Source organism: Anabrus simplex, chromosome 3 (genome assembly GCF_040414725.1).
Source record: "Anabrus simplex isolate iqAnaSimp1 chromosome 3, ASM4041472v1, whole genome shotgun sequence".
Classification (NCBI taxonomy): Eukaryota; Metazoa; Arthropoda; class Insecta; order Orthoptera; family Tettigoniidae; genus Anabrus; species Anabrus simplex.
The window spans coordinates 507,256,822-507,274,991 of record NC_090267.1 but is presented as its reverse complement, the minus strand read 5'-3'; the positions used below and the strand labels follow the sequence as shown (position 1 = coordinate 507,274,991).

At 39.6% G+C, this 18,170-nt stretch overlaps 1 protein-coding gene across 1 annotated transcript in view; it reads left to right on the top strand.

Annotated features, from left to right (window-relative positions):
• Nucleotides 1–18,170, top strand: part of sick (sickie) — a 501,196-nt gene that overhangs the window by 263,378 nt on the left and 219,648 nt on the right. Inside the window, exon 12 of the mRNA XM_067143723.2 lies at nucleotides 2,520–3,185. Coding sequence (XP_066999824.2) covers nucleotides 2,520–3,185 — 666 coding nt within the window. The remainder of the gene's footprint in view (nucleotides 1–2,519; nucleotides 3,186–18,170) is intronic.

Below are 18,170 nucleotides of genomic sequence, written 5' to 3'. Positions count from 1 at the left end.
CTAGAAAGAATTATTGCACCACAGCATGCGTTCTTATTTTTACAGGGCACCTTGCTACGTGACCAACAACAGGTTTGCTTTTCCTGGTCCACCCTCTAAAAGCTTCTAACTATGACCTTGTAGTCTGTTTACTTGTTTCTCTGACCAATATTCTGATGGCACAAGTTTGCCTCATTCTCAGCTCACTGAAATGTTCCAAGTTGAGACTAGCTTTAAGAAATGCTTTTAATCATAATTGCAATTCTGCACATATTCACTGCACTGATATTCTATTACACTTACTCATTCACTTCCACTGTTTCTTGCTGTATCTTCCTTTTATATATTACACTTAAACTATTCATGAGTATTAGGGATTTCTGACTGGGAGGTCATGGATCGAATCTCGTTCGATGCGCTCGCCCCATAATTTCCCACGGAAGGACGTGTTGCGAATCGGTGCTCGTGACAGATGTGCTCCTTGGCTGTACGAGATCACATGAATAATATATACTCTCCAGTTCTTACTTGAGTAGAGTTATCCAATACTAAGACTTACAACACACCTGGAACTTGCCATGCTGTTAACGGTTAATACACACACACAAAGTTTTCTTCTTACACCAGTGAAGAATTTAAGGTTGGAGCACACTGAGAAGCATTTAAAAAATAAAGGGCATAACCCTAACGTTCTCGGACTTATCTTCCAGAGTCAGGCTCCATTACTAAGGCTCTTCCTTTACGTAAAGATGTCTCTTTAAGAGCTCTCCTTAACGCAGCCATGTTGAACAGTGGCAGCAATCACACTGTCCTTGCTCACCGAGCAGGCGGAAGAAGGCAACTCCCAGCATTCAAAGTCCCCACTGTGCAAGGCCGCAGCAATCGAACGATAATTGAGCGAATCAGATTAATCCAGCAAATACGTAACAATAGGAGATATAGTTTTGAATTAAATGTGCATGGTAAATTCCACAACTAGACAACAGTTCCAAACAATGAGGGATAATGTTAGATAATGTCTCGATTCACAAGTAGACATGCCAAATAAATAAATAAATAAAGAAAGAAATAAATGTTGAATCTTAAACTTAGACACTACAACACCGTAGTAAGACCATCTGTACTGTACGCCTCAGAATGCCTAAACATGACCCGGAAAGGACAACTCAGAAAACTAGAACTGAAAGAGCGAAAGATCCTCAGAAGGATTATGGGTCCCATTAAAGAAAGAGATGGCTACAGAATCAGGCACAACAAGGAACTGTACAGTAAAATATAGAGCATTACAACAGCTATGAGGAAGAGAAGACTAATCTTCTATGGTCACGTAGTCAGGATGGACAGCCAGAGACTCACTTCAAGAATCTTCAACACTGTATCTAGAGGGAAAGCAACAAATGCCAAATGGACGAATTTAGTGCGGAAAGACCTACAATACCTAAACATTGATCACATTGACATTTACAACCGAGATAAATTCAGAAAGTTAGTCAAGACATCTGACTCTCTCCAGTCACTAACAACTAAATCACTGCGTCCAGGAGTAGGAATGAAATGGACTCAAGAAAGAAAAGACATCCATAGTGCTAGAATGAAGGAATACTGGGCTAAGAGGAAGAAAAGGGCTCACCAGAGTTAAGAACCACGTGGTCCATCGTAGGCCTAAACAAAGAAGAAGAAGAAATAAATAAATAGTTGTAGATGTTTTCATGTTATAATTCCATTATGCCAGATAAATATTAGTTGCCATTTTCACATCACAAAATCCTCAAACAGCCAATCAGGGAAGCTACCTATGATTCAACCTGAAGTTTCACCAATACAAATTAATGTTATTTTCGCCAATGGCATTACAGCACCATATATGGTAATGTGGGAAATATATTCTAGAGGTTTCGATTGCGAAACTCGGCGATTTCGTGATCGAAGCCTCCACGTGGCAACTACAAGGCGATACAAAAAATGGGTTACAACAAACATATTACTGGAGATCTCCAATATCAGTGTCTTCCAACACTCATAATGATTGTTAAATATCAGCAGTTAAATATCAACAGTCTTTCCTGTAAGTCCTGAAAATTCTTTAAATCTACAAATTTCACAAAAAAATAAAACACACAGCAACAAAAAAAAAAAAAATTTATTTGAATACTTCAAAAATGTCAGTTCCTTAGTTTCTTTCAATTACGGTTTCGTGACAAGTCAAGAATTAAATGATTTCACCGACTCTATCAACTCACCACCGGCGACATACAAATCATTCTTACTGATTTTTGTGACCGTTTTTCCTACAACGTCGAGATTTTGCATGGTCGTTTGATTTTTGTTGCAGACCAATTTTGCCATGCCTGTTGTCTGAATTTTATGAGTTGATCACATTTGTCTGTCCACCACAGTGTTTCCATGTCCTGGTTTGGGGTGCACTAAATGGTCTATTGTTAAATATATTATATTTGAATATATACTATGGAAAAGAGGTGTGTAAAATCTGTGTGAAAAGATCTGTAAATGATAAATAATTGATTACCTTAATGTTCCAGGTGTGAAAGACGATGTGAACAGCAAAGAAAGAGAATTCTGCAATGGAGAGAAGCAATCTAAGACTGACAGATCTTCCCCTCATGGTCCATCAGGAGCACGTCCCAATGGCGAAGGGAAGAGCAGTAAGGTACGAGGAGTGCCTCAGAGTTTTGGTTATGTTAAACGACCTACCAACGGATGTGGAAGTAGTAAAGGAGAGGCACGTACTGCTCAGGTGTCGGCAGTGCCACGAACCAAAGTGAAAGTATCTGGTGGTACTCAGACGTGTACCAGTGACCTACAACACCAGCAGCAGCATCATCAGCAGCATCAACAGCAACATCAACACCAGCAACATCAGCAACACCAGCAGCATCAGCAACATCATTACAAGTCTTACTCATTGACTGGGCCATCTGCTAGTCAGCTGTCTCAGAGTGTCCGGGACCGTTTGTTGCTGGGTTCACAGAGTCTTCCCAAACCTGGCTCCAGTGATTATGCAGCATTATTCCATCAGCACCGTGGACCTCCTCGGCAACATAAACCTACAGATGGCTCTCTGTCTGATACTGCTTACTCCAATTATGCTGAGCTGCAGAGCTATTATGGCAGTAGTAGTCCATACAGTTCCTGGCTGCGGCATAGTTCAACTTACACAGCATCGCTGCCAGCAAGGACGAGTGCAGGTGAGTGATGATTCACTTGTTAATCTTGAAAGTTTGTCTGATAAAATAAGGAGTACAAGTATTTTCTCTCCATGTTATATGTGTCCTTTTGTTTTACCTTCAGATTCTATCATAGTACAGTATCAGATGAGACTTTCTGCACATGAAAAAATTTACATGACCAGTTAAATATTATCTGAATGAAATCGATCACTCTTTATTAGAGATTTATAACATTTGCAAGGTGCAGCAACATAATTTCTGGTTGGTTGAACATCAATCTCTTTTTCACTCATCAGATATTACAGAGGACTAATTTGTAATTCACCGAGCGAGTTGGCTGCACAGTTAAGGGCGTGCAGGTGTGAGCTTGCATTCAGAAGATAGTGGGTTCGAACCCCGCTGTCGGCAGCCCTGAAGATGGTTTTCCATGGTTTCCCATTTTTCACACCAGGCTGTACCTTATGGCCACGGTGACTTCCTTCCCTTCCCTAGCCATTTCCTATCCAATCGTTGCCATAAGACCTATCTGTGTCTGTGCAACATAAAGCAACTTGTAAAAAATAAATTTAAATTTGTAATTCAGTTAAATTTTTCTGTTCCTCGATATTGGAAAGACTATAGCAGTACACAGACAGTCAAAGTGTGATATACGTAGATAAAATAAATACCGTATGTACGTGAATAATCCCCGCATATTCTTTTATAAAAATTGAGGTACGAAATCGGGGTGAGGGTTTTGACAACAAGCTCCAGGCTCACCTAGTTTTCGATGTTGAGTGTACAGTTATGCTTTGTGTAATCGCAGATGGAAGAAAACTCCCCATTGTCATATTTAAACAGAAAACAATTCCGACTTTTAATTCTAAACTGCCTTTACATTAAAAAATAGTATTTTAACCGAGTAATTAAAAAAATTTCCGCGTCATGATAGAACGCGTTTTCCGGAATGTGTAGGGGTAGCTTTCCGCATTATCACTTCCTCCAGTGTGTTTATAGTGTGTTTCATAGTTGAAGTTCGAGTGAAATCATAATTCTTTTGTATTCAGCGTTTTAAGGAACGCTACAATATCACATTGATGGTTATGAATTTCATGTTGTTGGTCCGTATTGAACTGAGAATAATATATAAGTAATAATAATAATAACGTAAATGTTTCCACCTTTTCAATACAATATATTCACAAAATTACAAAATTATACGGTACTAGTTTCGACCCATCTAGGGGTCATCATCAGCCGTATTGGAGCAAAGATCATGACTACAGGTTTTCTTATTTAGTCACCTATTTCCACTTTTCACTAGTTTAGAATGGCAAAATGCAGTTTACGCGAATGCCCACACTACACTTGATGCATTCTGTGCAGCTGCGGTATTCGCATCCGTTTGCCACACTGCTCCGGCATTGGTTTGTTGGAGCGATATAGTGATGTAGGGCATTGAATCTCAAGGTGTCAGATACTCTACGAAGAAAAGAAGGGTAAACAGCTGTAGTTATTTATCTTCAAAATACCACCCAAATATATATCGCAATAAATATTTTGCACTTACCCTTTTCTGATTGGGGCACTTGCACATAGCCACCTAGAAAAAAAAATGGCGATATTTTCATTTCATCGGGGTTATTTTTCGTTTGTAAAAAGCTCATAGTTGTTGACTTCAGAGCACAAGAATTTCACAATTTCATCATAAAAGTACCCTCAAATATTTCTGTTGGCATCATATATCGAAAAGTGGAAAATTTCGCACTGGGGAGTTGGACTGTTGTGGGTCATCCGCCATCCAGGAACCTGGTGGGTGAGGTGATGATTTCGCTCTCTTCTCGGGCCATGAATCATGATAGGACATGGATTATCTATTCCTGTGCGGAATTTGTTGCTTTAGCACTATTTCTGCTGGTGCTCGGAATTGACATCCCATAAGGTTTTCTGCGAGACCAGCTTCATCTTCCTCAGATAATACCATACAATAGATTCCAATGGTTCAATGTGTTATGCCGTTGATATTTTAATCAAAATCTACAATTATGCAGTTTTATGACACATATAAATCATCATTAGCAACTAAAGTATGGATTGTTACTTTGTCATCACCCTTCGAGGTAAAGATGAGAAAAGAAACAGAGAGGTACGCTAAGCGCTGTGCGGTACCATACTGTACCAACGGGATAATTAGTGTCATAACAGCTAACACAAGAATGCTGACAAATTGCTTGTTATTTCAATTCATGGACTTATATTTCAAGATAATAAACCACATGATACAAAATTGTATTGTCAACATTTATAAACAAAATAGAGCAACTTACTTTAGACAGGTAGTCATTTTTATTCCTCTCGACACTATCTCAAATTACAAGCAGTTGTTGGCGCTAACAAATAATCATATAAAACCTTTTGTTGATGTCAGGCATTGTAGGGAGTATCTCCTTGACAATGTAAAGCGAAGTTGCCAGATTTATGGTTCGAGTAAGGATCAGTATGAGAAAATCAGAAGTAAGGCGCACTGGTACTGTACGGTACCGCACGGCGTTGCCGGGTTAAGGGAACTTGTTCGTTCCAGAGGAGGTTCTGAACTTGATGGTAAAACTGAGCTGATTTTTGAATGCGGTTGTTAATCTCATGCTGTATTCTGTTATCACTTGAAATGATGCACCCAAGATATTTATATTGGTGTACTGTTTCCAGCTGTGTACCTTCCAGCATTATTTTTCCTTTCTTCTTCTGCCTGTTGACAGACATAGTAACATTTTTTGATTTATTTATTGTTAATCCGTGTGCTTTCAAATGTTCATTCCAGGTGTTCAGCCTCTCTTGGATTTCCTTCTCTGTATTTCCCCAAATTACTACATCATCTGCAAATACAAATGCATTGATGTCCATATTGTTCTGCTTAATTTCTTTCATGACAGTGATAAAAAGTAAGTGCACTCCTTTAGTGGTTTGGAACCAATCAGAATTACCGTTTCCTATTTGTATGCAACTGCAGCAGTCTTCGTAAAGCATTTTAACTTTCTGGATAAGCCCTTTGGGTACATTTTTCTTTCTTAAGCATTGCCATATAGTCTTCCTTGGAACACTATCAAATGCTTTTTCGAGATCCAAAAACACTAGTGTTAAGTCTTTGCCCTTCTCCCAATGCTTTTCTAACAGTATTCTAAGTGCAAATATGAGATCGGTAGTTGATCGGTGTTCTCTGAATTCATATTGTTCTTCCTGTAGTTGTGGTTCTATTATTTTCCTTAGCCTTTTTTCAAGTATTTTCTCAAATATTTTCAAACCATGAGACAATAAAGTTATCCCTCTATAATTGGTACATTTCTTCCGGCTTCCTTTTTTGAAGAGGGGTATTATTATTCCCTTTTTCTAATCATCTGGGACTTTCCTATCCTTCCATATTGCATTAATTACTCTATGAAGCCACTGTATTCCTATTGCACCAGTTGCTTTGATCATATCTGCACTGACTTCATCAAATTCTGTTGATCTTTCTTTTGGCATACTATTAAGGGCCATCTCTACTTCCTTCCAAGTTGGCGGGCTCTCTTGGTCAGGCTCATCATTACAGCTTAAACTGACCTGCGTGGTTACATCACTGGAGTCTTTCCCAGTACTGTTGTATAAATTATCAAAATAGGATTTCATGATCTTCCTTATTTCTGTCTCTTCCCTAACTATGTTACCATCTGGTTCCTCTATTGCTGTTATGTATTCATTGTCTCTTCTTATATTTCGTATTGTTCGGTAAAGTAGTTTAGAATTAGCTTTGCTGTCTTCCTCTAGTTTATCTGTGAAATCAGTCCAAGCTTTCTGTTTTTCTTCGGCCACAATTTTCTTTACTCGTACCTTCTGATCTCTGTATTTCTGCTGCAGTTCGTTTACTGTAGATTCATTTCTTTGACTTCCTTTTTGCATTTCTTTGTCTCTGGCTTTCCTGGTTTCATTTTTCACTTTCACAGCAATCTTCACCCGATCGTTCCACCAAGGAGTTTCTTTTGCCTTCATTTTGCTATTAGTTTTACCACAAACTTCTACTGCAGCTCCGACAATGCTTTCTTTGAATCTAGTCCACTCGATGTTGCCTTCTTGTAATGCATCTGATGGTAATTTATTGGTCACTTTTTTTGTGTATTCAACTTGTTTCTCTGCCTTCTTTAGCTCCCATGTCTTGATTTTTGGTTTCCTGTATTTCTGAGGTCTATAAATTTCAATGTGCAAGGAGAAGTCTGTGATCACTGTCCAGGCTTTCACTTGTTATAACTCTGACATCACATATTGTCTTTCCTGCTTCATTGTCTGATAAAAAATAATCTATCAGAGTTTTAGTATCTCCATTCCAACTGTATCTTGTTAGTTTATGACTTAGCTGCTTCTGAAACCAACTGTTGTTTATTATCAAGCCATTCCTTACACATAGATCTAGAAGACTTTCTCCTTCTGGGTTCCTGTCTCCATAACCATGTGGACCTAGTACATTTTCATATCCAAGCCTGTCTGATCCAACTTGAGCATTTAGATCTCCCATTACTATGATATTTTCCTCTCTTTCTATAGCTTCTTCTAAATCAGTTCGGAAATGTTCTTTTTCCTCTTCGTTACAGCCAGTCTGTGGGGCATACACCTGGACTACTGTCAGCACACTCTTGTTAAGAGAGATATTCAACTTAATAATTCTTTCATTAACATATATTACCTCACTGATGACATCAATGTCCTCTCTTAATATAAAACCTACACCATTTTTGGCTTCTGTTTTATTTCCATTCCAATGTAGGTTGTATCCTTTTCTTAGCTTTCTTGTTCCTCTTCCCTTCCACTTTGCCTCACTCAGGCCAAGAATACAGAGGTTCCTCCTTTCCATCATATCTATCAGCTCCTCGCTTCTGCCAGTCAGGGTCAGGATATTTAATGTTCCAATTCTGTGTTTAGGACTCTTTCTTTTGGGCTTCTTCTCAGAACATCATACTTGAACATCAGCCTTACGGTCATCATACGTTGCAGATGTTTGAGAAGATGTGTCTATTCGGTATTTTTGAGTTCTGAGGCTTGTTTTGCAGTTGATAGCAATAGATATAACCCTTCAGTTGACTTGCTAAGCCTAACACTGCTGGGGATTTTCTGTCAGGGGTATTCTCCCTTAGCCTTTGGCAGTCCCCTACCTCACTGCAAGGCAGCAGCTGATCAATTTATATGTCATTTCCTATACGAGGGTCTCATTAAACCTTCTAGGGAAAAACTCCTCCACCTGTAGCTGTTGGTCTTCCACTAGTTTGTCAGGTTTGGTGTCGGCTGCCCAACCCTCGGCCAGACAGTCGCAGGTAGTACCGTCTACTGTCGCATACGGTAGCAGGATCACTCCTGACCTGACATTAAAAATATATAATATAGCAGTGATAATGTATTTTTATCATCTCAGGCAAAGCAGCTATATCCGTAAATTTACATTTGCATTAAGACCACGTAGGCCTCTCAGAGTGATATTAAATGATTGTTTGTGCCTACATTGCACTTTCGATGCAAGGAATTTTAGTTCATTTAATTTTTTTTTTCTTTTCAAAATGAGCCTTCCTAAAAATTAGGGTGTGGGGACTATTCGGCAGCGGGGATTATTCACGTAAATACAGTATTAACTGAAGTAAAAATGCTTTATAAAAACTGCCAGAATTGTGTTCAAATAAGTGATGGTTGCCGACCTGGTATGGATATAATACAAGGAGGTAGTTTAACCCCAATATTACCCCCTGTGGGTGGGGAACATCGACAAAGAATACACCCACGATATTCCCTGCCTGTCGTAAGAGGCGACTAAAAGGGGTGACTAAGGGATGATCGAATTAGAACCATGAGACTACTTGTAATTAGTACTATCAAGCAGGGAACACCATGGATCGGTTTTACTTGCGTGTAGTACCACTGTGTTAGGTACACAATAGGTTTGTGATTAGTAGTGACAGTGTGTGCTTCCGGCTGGGTTTTACAGTACCTGTGATTAGTACCACCATATGAGTGACACCATGGTTCTGCCTTGCCTATAATTAATACCCACTGTGTGAAGAACACCATGAAATAGTGAGAGTCCCTGCGATTAGTACACCTAAGTGAGGAACACCATAGGTCTGTGTTCCATGTGCGTATTACATTACCTGTGAGTAGTGCCACAATGTGTAGAATATCGTGAGTCTATGCTACTTTTGATTAGTACCGCAACATGACAAATACCATGCTTCTACTTTCCTAGCGATAAGTACCATTATGAGAGGCCAATAACCTGGATTTTGGACCCCTTTAGACTAAAAGTATAATCGATTCAGGATTGTCCTACAAATATAGTTGTAAATTGAATTTTTAATCACTTAGGGTTTAGAGTGATCCGAAGTTTCATCAAGCGGAGATGTTTGAGGGGGCAGGCAGATCTACTAAAGCGTTATTAGCAATTTTAAAAAGAGGATGTGATACTCGTATAGGTTTGGTCATTAAAATTTTTGTCGTAGAGGACCTTGGAAGATGTTTGAGGGGGCAGGCAGATCTACTAAAGCGTTATTAGCAATTTTAAAAAGAGGATGTGATACTCGTATAGGTTTGGTCATTAAAATTTTTGTCGTAGAGGACCTTGGAAACGCTAGTTTCTGGGAATGTGAGGCATTGTGGGTTGGATCCATTGATTGTTTTAAATTCATATCCATCCATTCATTCTTCGTCCTCACGTTTTGAATTCTGGTCAGTGGAGGATTTTGGAATTTTAAATTGTCATTACATTTCGTCTCATTTTGTACCATTAGGGGCCGATGATCTAGATGTTAGGCCCCTATACACAACAAGTATCATCATCATCATCATCATCATCATCATCATCATCATCATCATAACCCTATTCACCATTGCGAGGATGTAATAATGAAAAAGGTTAAACAACGGACCAACGGTAATGAACTTAAATCCATGCCTTTGCAGAAGTAGTATTGTGAGGCAACATAGAAGTGTAGTTACTGCAGAAATTGAATGACTGGAATGACCTGTTCCAAGAATTCAACCTAACATTGCCTTAGCTGCCAAGACCTAGTGTTCACAGTGTACTTGCTTGTGTACCTGCTTGTTAAGTTCTCTGCAGTCTATTGAAACCTGTTTCTTGCAACACCCACCTTCTAGCCGGGTAAGTGATGCTGGCACCAGAATCACATTCACGTGGCTTCCAAGCCATGTTGAGATTGCGGGAAATGAACTTGTGGATGAAGCTGCAAAGGAAGTGTACTTACATCTCCAAGACCTATGAATGTCCCTGCTAAAGATATTTGTTCTCAGCTACGTCGAACCATCTTGGCATCCTGGGAATCAGAGTGGCTAGCTATCTGAACTCCCAATAAACTGAGAGCAATTAAGAAGACAACCACCGTGTGGCTGTCCTCTTTTCGGCCTTCATGGAGAGAGGCCATAGTATTGTATAGGCTGAGGATAGGTCGTGGACGATCTACACTCTCTTATCTCCTAAAGAGGGGAAAAAACCCCAGTGTGTTCTTGTGGTGCCGACTTCACCGTGGCCCAATCCTCCCAGAGTGTGCCCATCTTTCTGTCTTAAGACGGAGCCTCAGCCTGTAGGAAACACTCAAACGCATACTAACCGATGACCCAGCTGCTGCTGATCTCATCGTCTGCTGCTTTATGTGCGACAGTGGATTAATCAAGGGTATGTAAATTTCAAGTGTTCTGTTACTCAGGGTTCGTTTAGTGAACTTTTCGGTTTAATACAATACTTTTTGTTTTATTTTGTACTTTGTTTCAAAATTCCTTTATTGAATAAATCTCTCTCTCTTAGTCCAACCCTTCGTAAGGGTGTAGTGGCATCATGCGACAATCCTTTTGGTGATCTTCCTCCAGGAGTCCCTGCTTTGGGCATGGTGACTTGCTTGCTGTAAGCTCATCCTGGTCAAGTTCTTGATCTGGTCCATCCATCGTAACGGCGCACGTCCTCTAGGTGTTCGGCCTTCGACTTTTCCCTCTGTGATAAGTATTTCCATTGTGTCCTGTCTTCTGGCAATATGACCAAAATATCCGAGTTGTTTTTGGTTGATAAGGGTCGACAGTCTTGTTCCGATGCCAAGCTGTTGCAGGATTGATTCATTAGTAGCGTGTGCTGTCCATGGTATTCGTAGTAATCTCCTGTAGCACCATATTTCTAGAGCATCAACCCTGCGGCGATCCGCCGTCTTCATTGTCCAAGTTTCTGCTGCATAGGTCGCGATAGGAAAGATCAGAGTTCGCAAGCTTTGTCTTGGAAGTGATGGAGGTGTCATTCCAGATGCGAGTAAGTTTTGCTGTTGAATTTCTTGCAATCGCAATGCGCTTGCGGATCTCAGGTTCACAGTCTCCAGTATTTGTGACAATAGATCCTAGATACTCAAAGCGACTGACAACCTCATAATCCGCAGTTCTTGTTATGGCAGGTTTGTTGTCATTAAAATGGTCTACAATCATCATTTTGGTCTTTTTATTGTTGATTTCAATACCATATTCTCTGCTTCGCTCGTCTAACCTCCGCATGATGCCTTCTAGTTCATGATCATCTGTTGCAATAATCACAGTGTCATCTGCATATCCCTTTCAGACCGTGTACGCACAATTGTGCGGGTTCGTATTTTCTTTATCCCTGACCGTATTTGATGTTTTTTCGGCACTAGACCGGACTGCAGTGATTGTCCGGGACACGTGGCATGTAGTTCAATTGTTTTTAGTATGCTCTTGACCGCCAGGGCAAAGGAAGAAGAGTTTAAAAAGCAGAGTTGATCGGCGAGATGGTGGGTAGCAGCAGTAATGCCAAAAGTAAGTATTTATTTATTGCGTTTATATTAATCTAAAAGCTTTACTGAACACCGGAATATATTCAATAAAGTGTGTACATTGGTTCGTGAACGTAAATTTTGAAGATACATCATCGTATGTGATACAACGAGGTTTTGAATTTTGATACGCACAATTGTGTAGGTCCTTTTTTTTCGGATGTTAGTTTTTACTTTGTAAAATAAACTATCAGTATGTGTATTGAGGAGCATTTTAGTCAGTTTTTGACATACAAACAAAAATTCACACCTCCAGTTTTCTTTCAGGTCTGAAAGGGATATCTGAGATTGTTAATTTTCCTGCCATCAACTGTGATGCCGTCACTTCAGTCCTCGAGAATCTCTCTCATAATATACTCACGGTATACATTAAATAGGAGGGGGGAAAGAATGCAACCTTGTCGCACTCCAGCACAAGTAGAAAAGACATCTGAGAGGTCACCATTAACTGTCAGTGTCGCAGTGTTCGAAGAGTACAATTGTTGGATCAGGTACACTAAATGTCTTGGCGTCCCCATCTCAGTGAGTATAGCCCAGAGCTTTGACCATTTTACCTTGTCGAAGGCTTTTTTGTAGTCCACGAAGCACAGGAACATCTTGATATTATACTCCCTTGTCTTCTCTATGAGCTGCCGGTTGTTTAGGATCTTCTCAAGAGTTCCTTTGTCCGTTGTGGAAGTAAGAAGGTCTTCAGCCTCTCGTTCAGCACTGTGAGCATGATTTTACTTGCATGGGAGATGAGAGCTATCTTTCGATAGTTTGCATAGTCAAGTGGAGAACCTTTCCTGAACAGTGGTACGAAGACGGAGTGGTACCACTGGTCCTGCCAATTTCCAGATGTCCATATATTCTGACATAACTTGTGCAGGATGTCGACACCTAGGTCACCCATGTTCTTTAGGATTTCAGCATTGATTCCATCTTGGCCTGGTGCTTTCCGGTTCCGGAGATTTTTTGTTGCATGTTCCACCTCTTCTCTAAGGATCATTGGTTCAAAGTCTGTTGTGTTCTGGTGACCTGGCATTGGTTGTGGGTCATTAGTGAACAGCTTGATGCAGTATTCTCTCCATACTTCGGTGATGTCCGCTGCATTTGTGATGATGTTCCCTTGGTCATCTTTAATAATCTGAGTCTTAGGCATAAACTCTCGTGCTAAGTATTTTACCTTGTCGTACAGTTTTGTGCTGTGATTTTTGGTCGCATGCGCCTCTAGTTCTGCACAGTTTCTTAATGTGTTCATTCTTGTCTCTTCTACAAGCATGTTTGATATCACTGTTCAGTTTTTTCATTAGTCGTCCTTGTTGTTCTGGATCTGTAGCTGAGAGTCGGATGTTAAGTCTCATTTGAACTAGTGCTAAAGTTTTGTCAGTCATTCAGTGTTGTCGCTTCACTACGGTGTTCATCTTTGGGACCTTGCTTGCTGCGTCTGTGATGCATTCTTCAGTTCTCTTCAAAGCCATGTCACAATTTCCCTCTAGGTCAGGTGGCCCAGTACTTCGTAGTGTTTTTTGGAAAGCAACTGGCTTAGGGGCTGCTAACTTTTTCGAGTTTATTTTGACAACTGGTTTGCTCAGTTTGATTCTGAGGTAGGCCCAGAGTAAACGTTGATCCGATCCGATTCGGCATTAAGTTTTGTTTTCACATTACGAAAGGAGGTTCTCTATCTTTTATCGACAAGGATGTAATCAATTTGGTTCTTAACATGCCCATTCGGGGAGGTCCACGTAAAGAGACAACGTTTATGGTGTTTAAACATGGTATTCATAATGGAAAGATTGTTTTCGGTTGCAAACTGTATCAACCGATTGCCTCGCTCATTACGTGCACCCAGGCCATACTGTCCTACAGTTTCTTGCAAGTGGTTGTCTATCGAGGTGGTTCCTACTTTTGCATTGAAGTCTCCCAATATGATTGTAATAAATCTTGGTTTAAGTGATGCTATTGTATTTTCCATGTCTGCATAGAAGTCTTCAATTTCTTGGTCGTCTGCAGCGATGGTGGGTAGATATACCTGGATCAGGTGTAGTTTATATGGTTTGGTGTTCAGAGAGGATGATTACCTAGTTGTACTTCCTCTCAAAACTACCACCAGTGCTAGTAATGCTATTCCCTATGCAGCCAATCCCTGTTATGATTGGTGTCAGAATGTCACTCATAGGGTTGATTGGTGCAAGCATTTCATCGGGTTTGACAGAATATGTAATAGCAACATCTGGCTTGCTGGGGAAAGCAATGGGAAACTACCTTGCATCTCATTTCCCTAGATTGCCTCTTCAGTGATATCTGTGACAGCTGATGTTGGAGCTGTTGAGGATCAAACCAGCCTTCGGGCTGAATATCCTATATACATAATTATCATTTGATACAATTGATAGGCGTGACTTGTGAAGTTTGATCCCAGGCCTCACTGGCTTTTGACGGCTTACCTGACTTCAACTCAACTTTACGTTAACCAATTTAACATTAATAAAGAGGTAAGTGAATTTACACACATCGGTTTTTTCTTTGAACTCTCCTTTCCTCCAAAATCATTCCTTAACATGTAAATCTCCCATTGTTACAGACTTCAAACCAAATTTCCCTTTCGACTTTACACAAGAAGCTACAGTCGCTCCTTCCAGCTAATATTTAACACAGCTGCTTACCATTGAGCACTGGCCTTCTGACCCCAACTTGGCAGGTTCGATCCTGGTTCAGTCCGGTGATATTTGAAGGTGCTCAAATATGTCAGCCTCGTGTCGGTAGATGTACTGGCATGTAAAAGAACTCCTGCGGGACAAAATTCCGGCACCTCGGCGTCTCCGAAAACCGTAAAAGTAGTTAGTGGGACGTAAAGCAATTATTAATATTATTATTACCATTGAGCACTCTTCTTCACTCGTGCTTTAAGAAGACTACAGATTTATCTCTTCACACGAGATTTACAACAATCTAACCACTTATGTTATTATAAACCCCACTTAAAGTATCAAGCATTTCCCTCGCCCGTACAGCATAATTTGAGTGAGCGGCAGAAACGTCTCATTACTTGCTTTAAAATGTATTTAAACTCCACTTGGAGTAATCAGCAACATTCTTCATCATTATTCTGACGTTTGAACTGTTTAGGATCCAAACTTTTCTCTTTACAAGATTCAACATAGCAATTTGCGTTCTTATAGAACTACCAATATGCAACTTGTTACCACATTTTTAGACAAGGACATTCAAGAAAGTGTATAAATTACGTCTATTTGTTTGTAAGACTTTATTTTTAAGAATGTCTTAACTCTTTCCTACATCATCCTCGCATTCATTTGTATTTTTTTTTTAAATCAACCACAATTACAAACAATCAGGGTCCTGATTTTTTAATCTTTCAGATTGAGATTTAGGCTGAAGATGCCCTTAAATAAAAGGCGAAAAATGTCCCTATAATTTAAAATCACTTTATGTATTGAATAGGTGGAATAAATAAACATTAATATTTCTTTGACTTTATTACCTGACTTCTCCATACATAATCTGCATCTACTTCTGTAAAATGCTAGGATGTTGTTCGAGACTTCTATGTCATCATAAACTCAAATTAAAGCTAATCATATTTAGTAACAAATTATTCATAACAATAATATCTTCATGCTGTTGTGTGGATGTGATAGCCAAGTGATCTCGTCACTGGCTGGTTCAAGTACTGGCCAGTGTATGTGGTATTTTTGAAATGAAAACTCACATCGGTGTGGTTTGAAATCCACGTGAAATTGGATGTACCATGGCTATCATCATGACATCAACAGTTGCTTTAAACTACAAGCTTACCGAGCTCGCTAGCTGCAGTCGCTTAATTGCTGCTAGTATCCACTATTCAGGAGATAGTGGGTTCGAACCCCATTGTTGGCAGCCTTGGAGATGGGTTTCTGTGGTTTCTTATTTTCACACCAGGCAAATGCTGGGGCTGTACCTTAATTAAGGCCATGGCTGCTTCCTTCCCACTCCTAGCCCTTTCCTGTCCCACCATCGCCATAAGACCTACAGTATCTTTGTCGATGCGATGTAAAGTAACTTGTAAGAAAAAGAAAACAATCTACAAGCTTGCTTTGATACTTTTGTTGGTTGTTGGTAATATCCGTTTCTTTTCAGCTTTGGTTTATATTTGTGCTACGAGAAGACCATATGCACTGCAAGGCCCAGATATAAATCCCTGAATTTTGTTTATAAGCAATAAGAAGATGATAGTAGTTTCTACAGGTTGGATTTTGTAGCAGCATGCAAAAAACCACTCAGCACTGCTTGCCAGTGAGGCAAGAGTATTCAAGCTGTGCCACATTACCATCTGGCCATGGGATTTTAGCTTTGATTTTGGGGCCTTGCTGTGGAAATAGGTTGCTAATACAGTAAAAGTCTGCTATAGCAAGAACTCTGTTATAATGGCAGCTTTTTTCAGTCCCTTGAAAATTCCCATATTAAACTGTGCATTATCCTTCGGTTACAGCGAGAACCGTATCACTGATGCATCCATTATTATGAGGGATTAAGCATGCGTAATTTTTTCCATTATAAATATTTATGCACTCCAGCGATTATATTGCATGTGATTGATCATCTTCGTATAGATTTTTCGCTATGTGCACTAGCGAACACTCGTCGATATTCTAACTCGAAGGCGATATCGGAGTCGATTAGTAATACTCATCGACTGGTGTTCTATAAGCACAGTTCGAAATGAAAGAGAACATGTTTTTGTAATAAATACATAAATAACGTGGCCGATAGCAGTAGTTAACTCGTTAGAAATAAGTAAACGATAGCTTAATTTTAAAACTATGTACTGAAATTAAGTAAGAATGTGATACACTTCATAATATGGTGCAGAGTGGATGACTGATTTGAGAGGTTAGTTTATTCAGTAAAACCTCTTTAGGCATTTCTGCAGGGGACAAGGAAAGATAATGTGTTAAGCGAGAAAATGTACTATTGAAAACACATATAAAAACTATCCAACACGAATATGTAAACACTTGATTTTTTTTCTTCCAACATGCGTGCATTTTATGTCGTGTATGCATGCGTACATTGAAAGATATAGACTATCTACCCATTTCCAAAGATGCGAAGAGAGTATTAAAAAGCGTGAAAAAGAAGAGAGAACAAACATGAAAACCTTTTCCACTGGGGCTTATTAAATAAAAATAGTGTATTACAAGGTGTGTAAAACACCTGACAACTCACATAAAAACGTTTGCAGTGGGGCGCCATAAAAGTATTAGCATATTATTGTGATCACACACTTTCTAAACCAAATGTCAGCTGAAGCCTTATATTTTGGACCACTGGGTTAAACATTGTTTTCCAGTCACACTCTTCAACCATGAATTTGGAGGTTAAACTCGGCCATGTGCGAGAGAAATGACTTTGACCATCATCTTGAATGCCTAACACTTCGATCGACTTGAGTTGAAACTCGAAGGTGCGAGTTTCAACATACGCGCCACAGTTGAAAGATGAGGATGCCTGTCCACTTCCTGGATTTTGTCTTCATTAGTAAGCAATTTCACGACTTTATCAGTATCTATAACAGGGCTACCACAAGACAAATATGCACCACGCTAGTCAGCTTCACACGATTATGTTCCTAATCCTTACGTAGTCTATCAAGGGAAAATATATGCTACCTTTCTCTGTGTCACTCGACACAGAATAAATTTCTAACCTCAGAATGGAATGCGAAATAGAAACATAAACAGGCTTACTGGGTTATTCAGCAATATCAAGGACAACTGGAAAGCTCAACTGAACTTTCCTGAGGCTAATGGCTTGCTTCCTGAAGCTATAATTTACTCTCTACATTTTCGGAATTAAAGGCCATTTCCCGTTTTCGCGTAACTTTCCATGACCTGGCTCCTGTGGCGAGGGCTCTAATCTGTGTTGGAAATCACGTATCACGTTCCGTTCACAAGGGATGACAAAGAACAATTTCAGGGCTGGGAAAAATATGATTGTACTGAGTGATAATAATGAATGTTTGTAACGCTGTAAGTGAGGTATGTTTAAATAGATTTAATACGACGTGAATCAGGACTTTGAATTTACGGGGTGTTAAGGGAGAAATTGTCTTAATAAGGAATGCACTATGAGGTTTCACTATATTTTCTTGCATCTGGTTGAATTTCGGAAAGGCTATTCCCAAGTAATATAC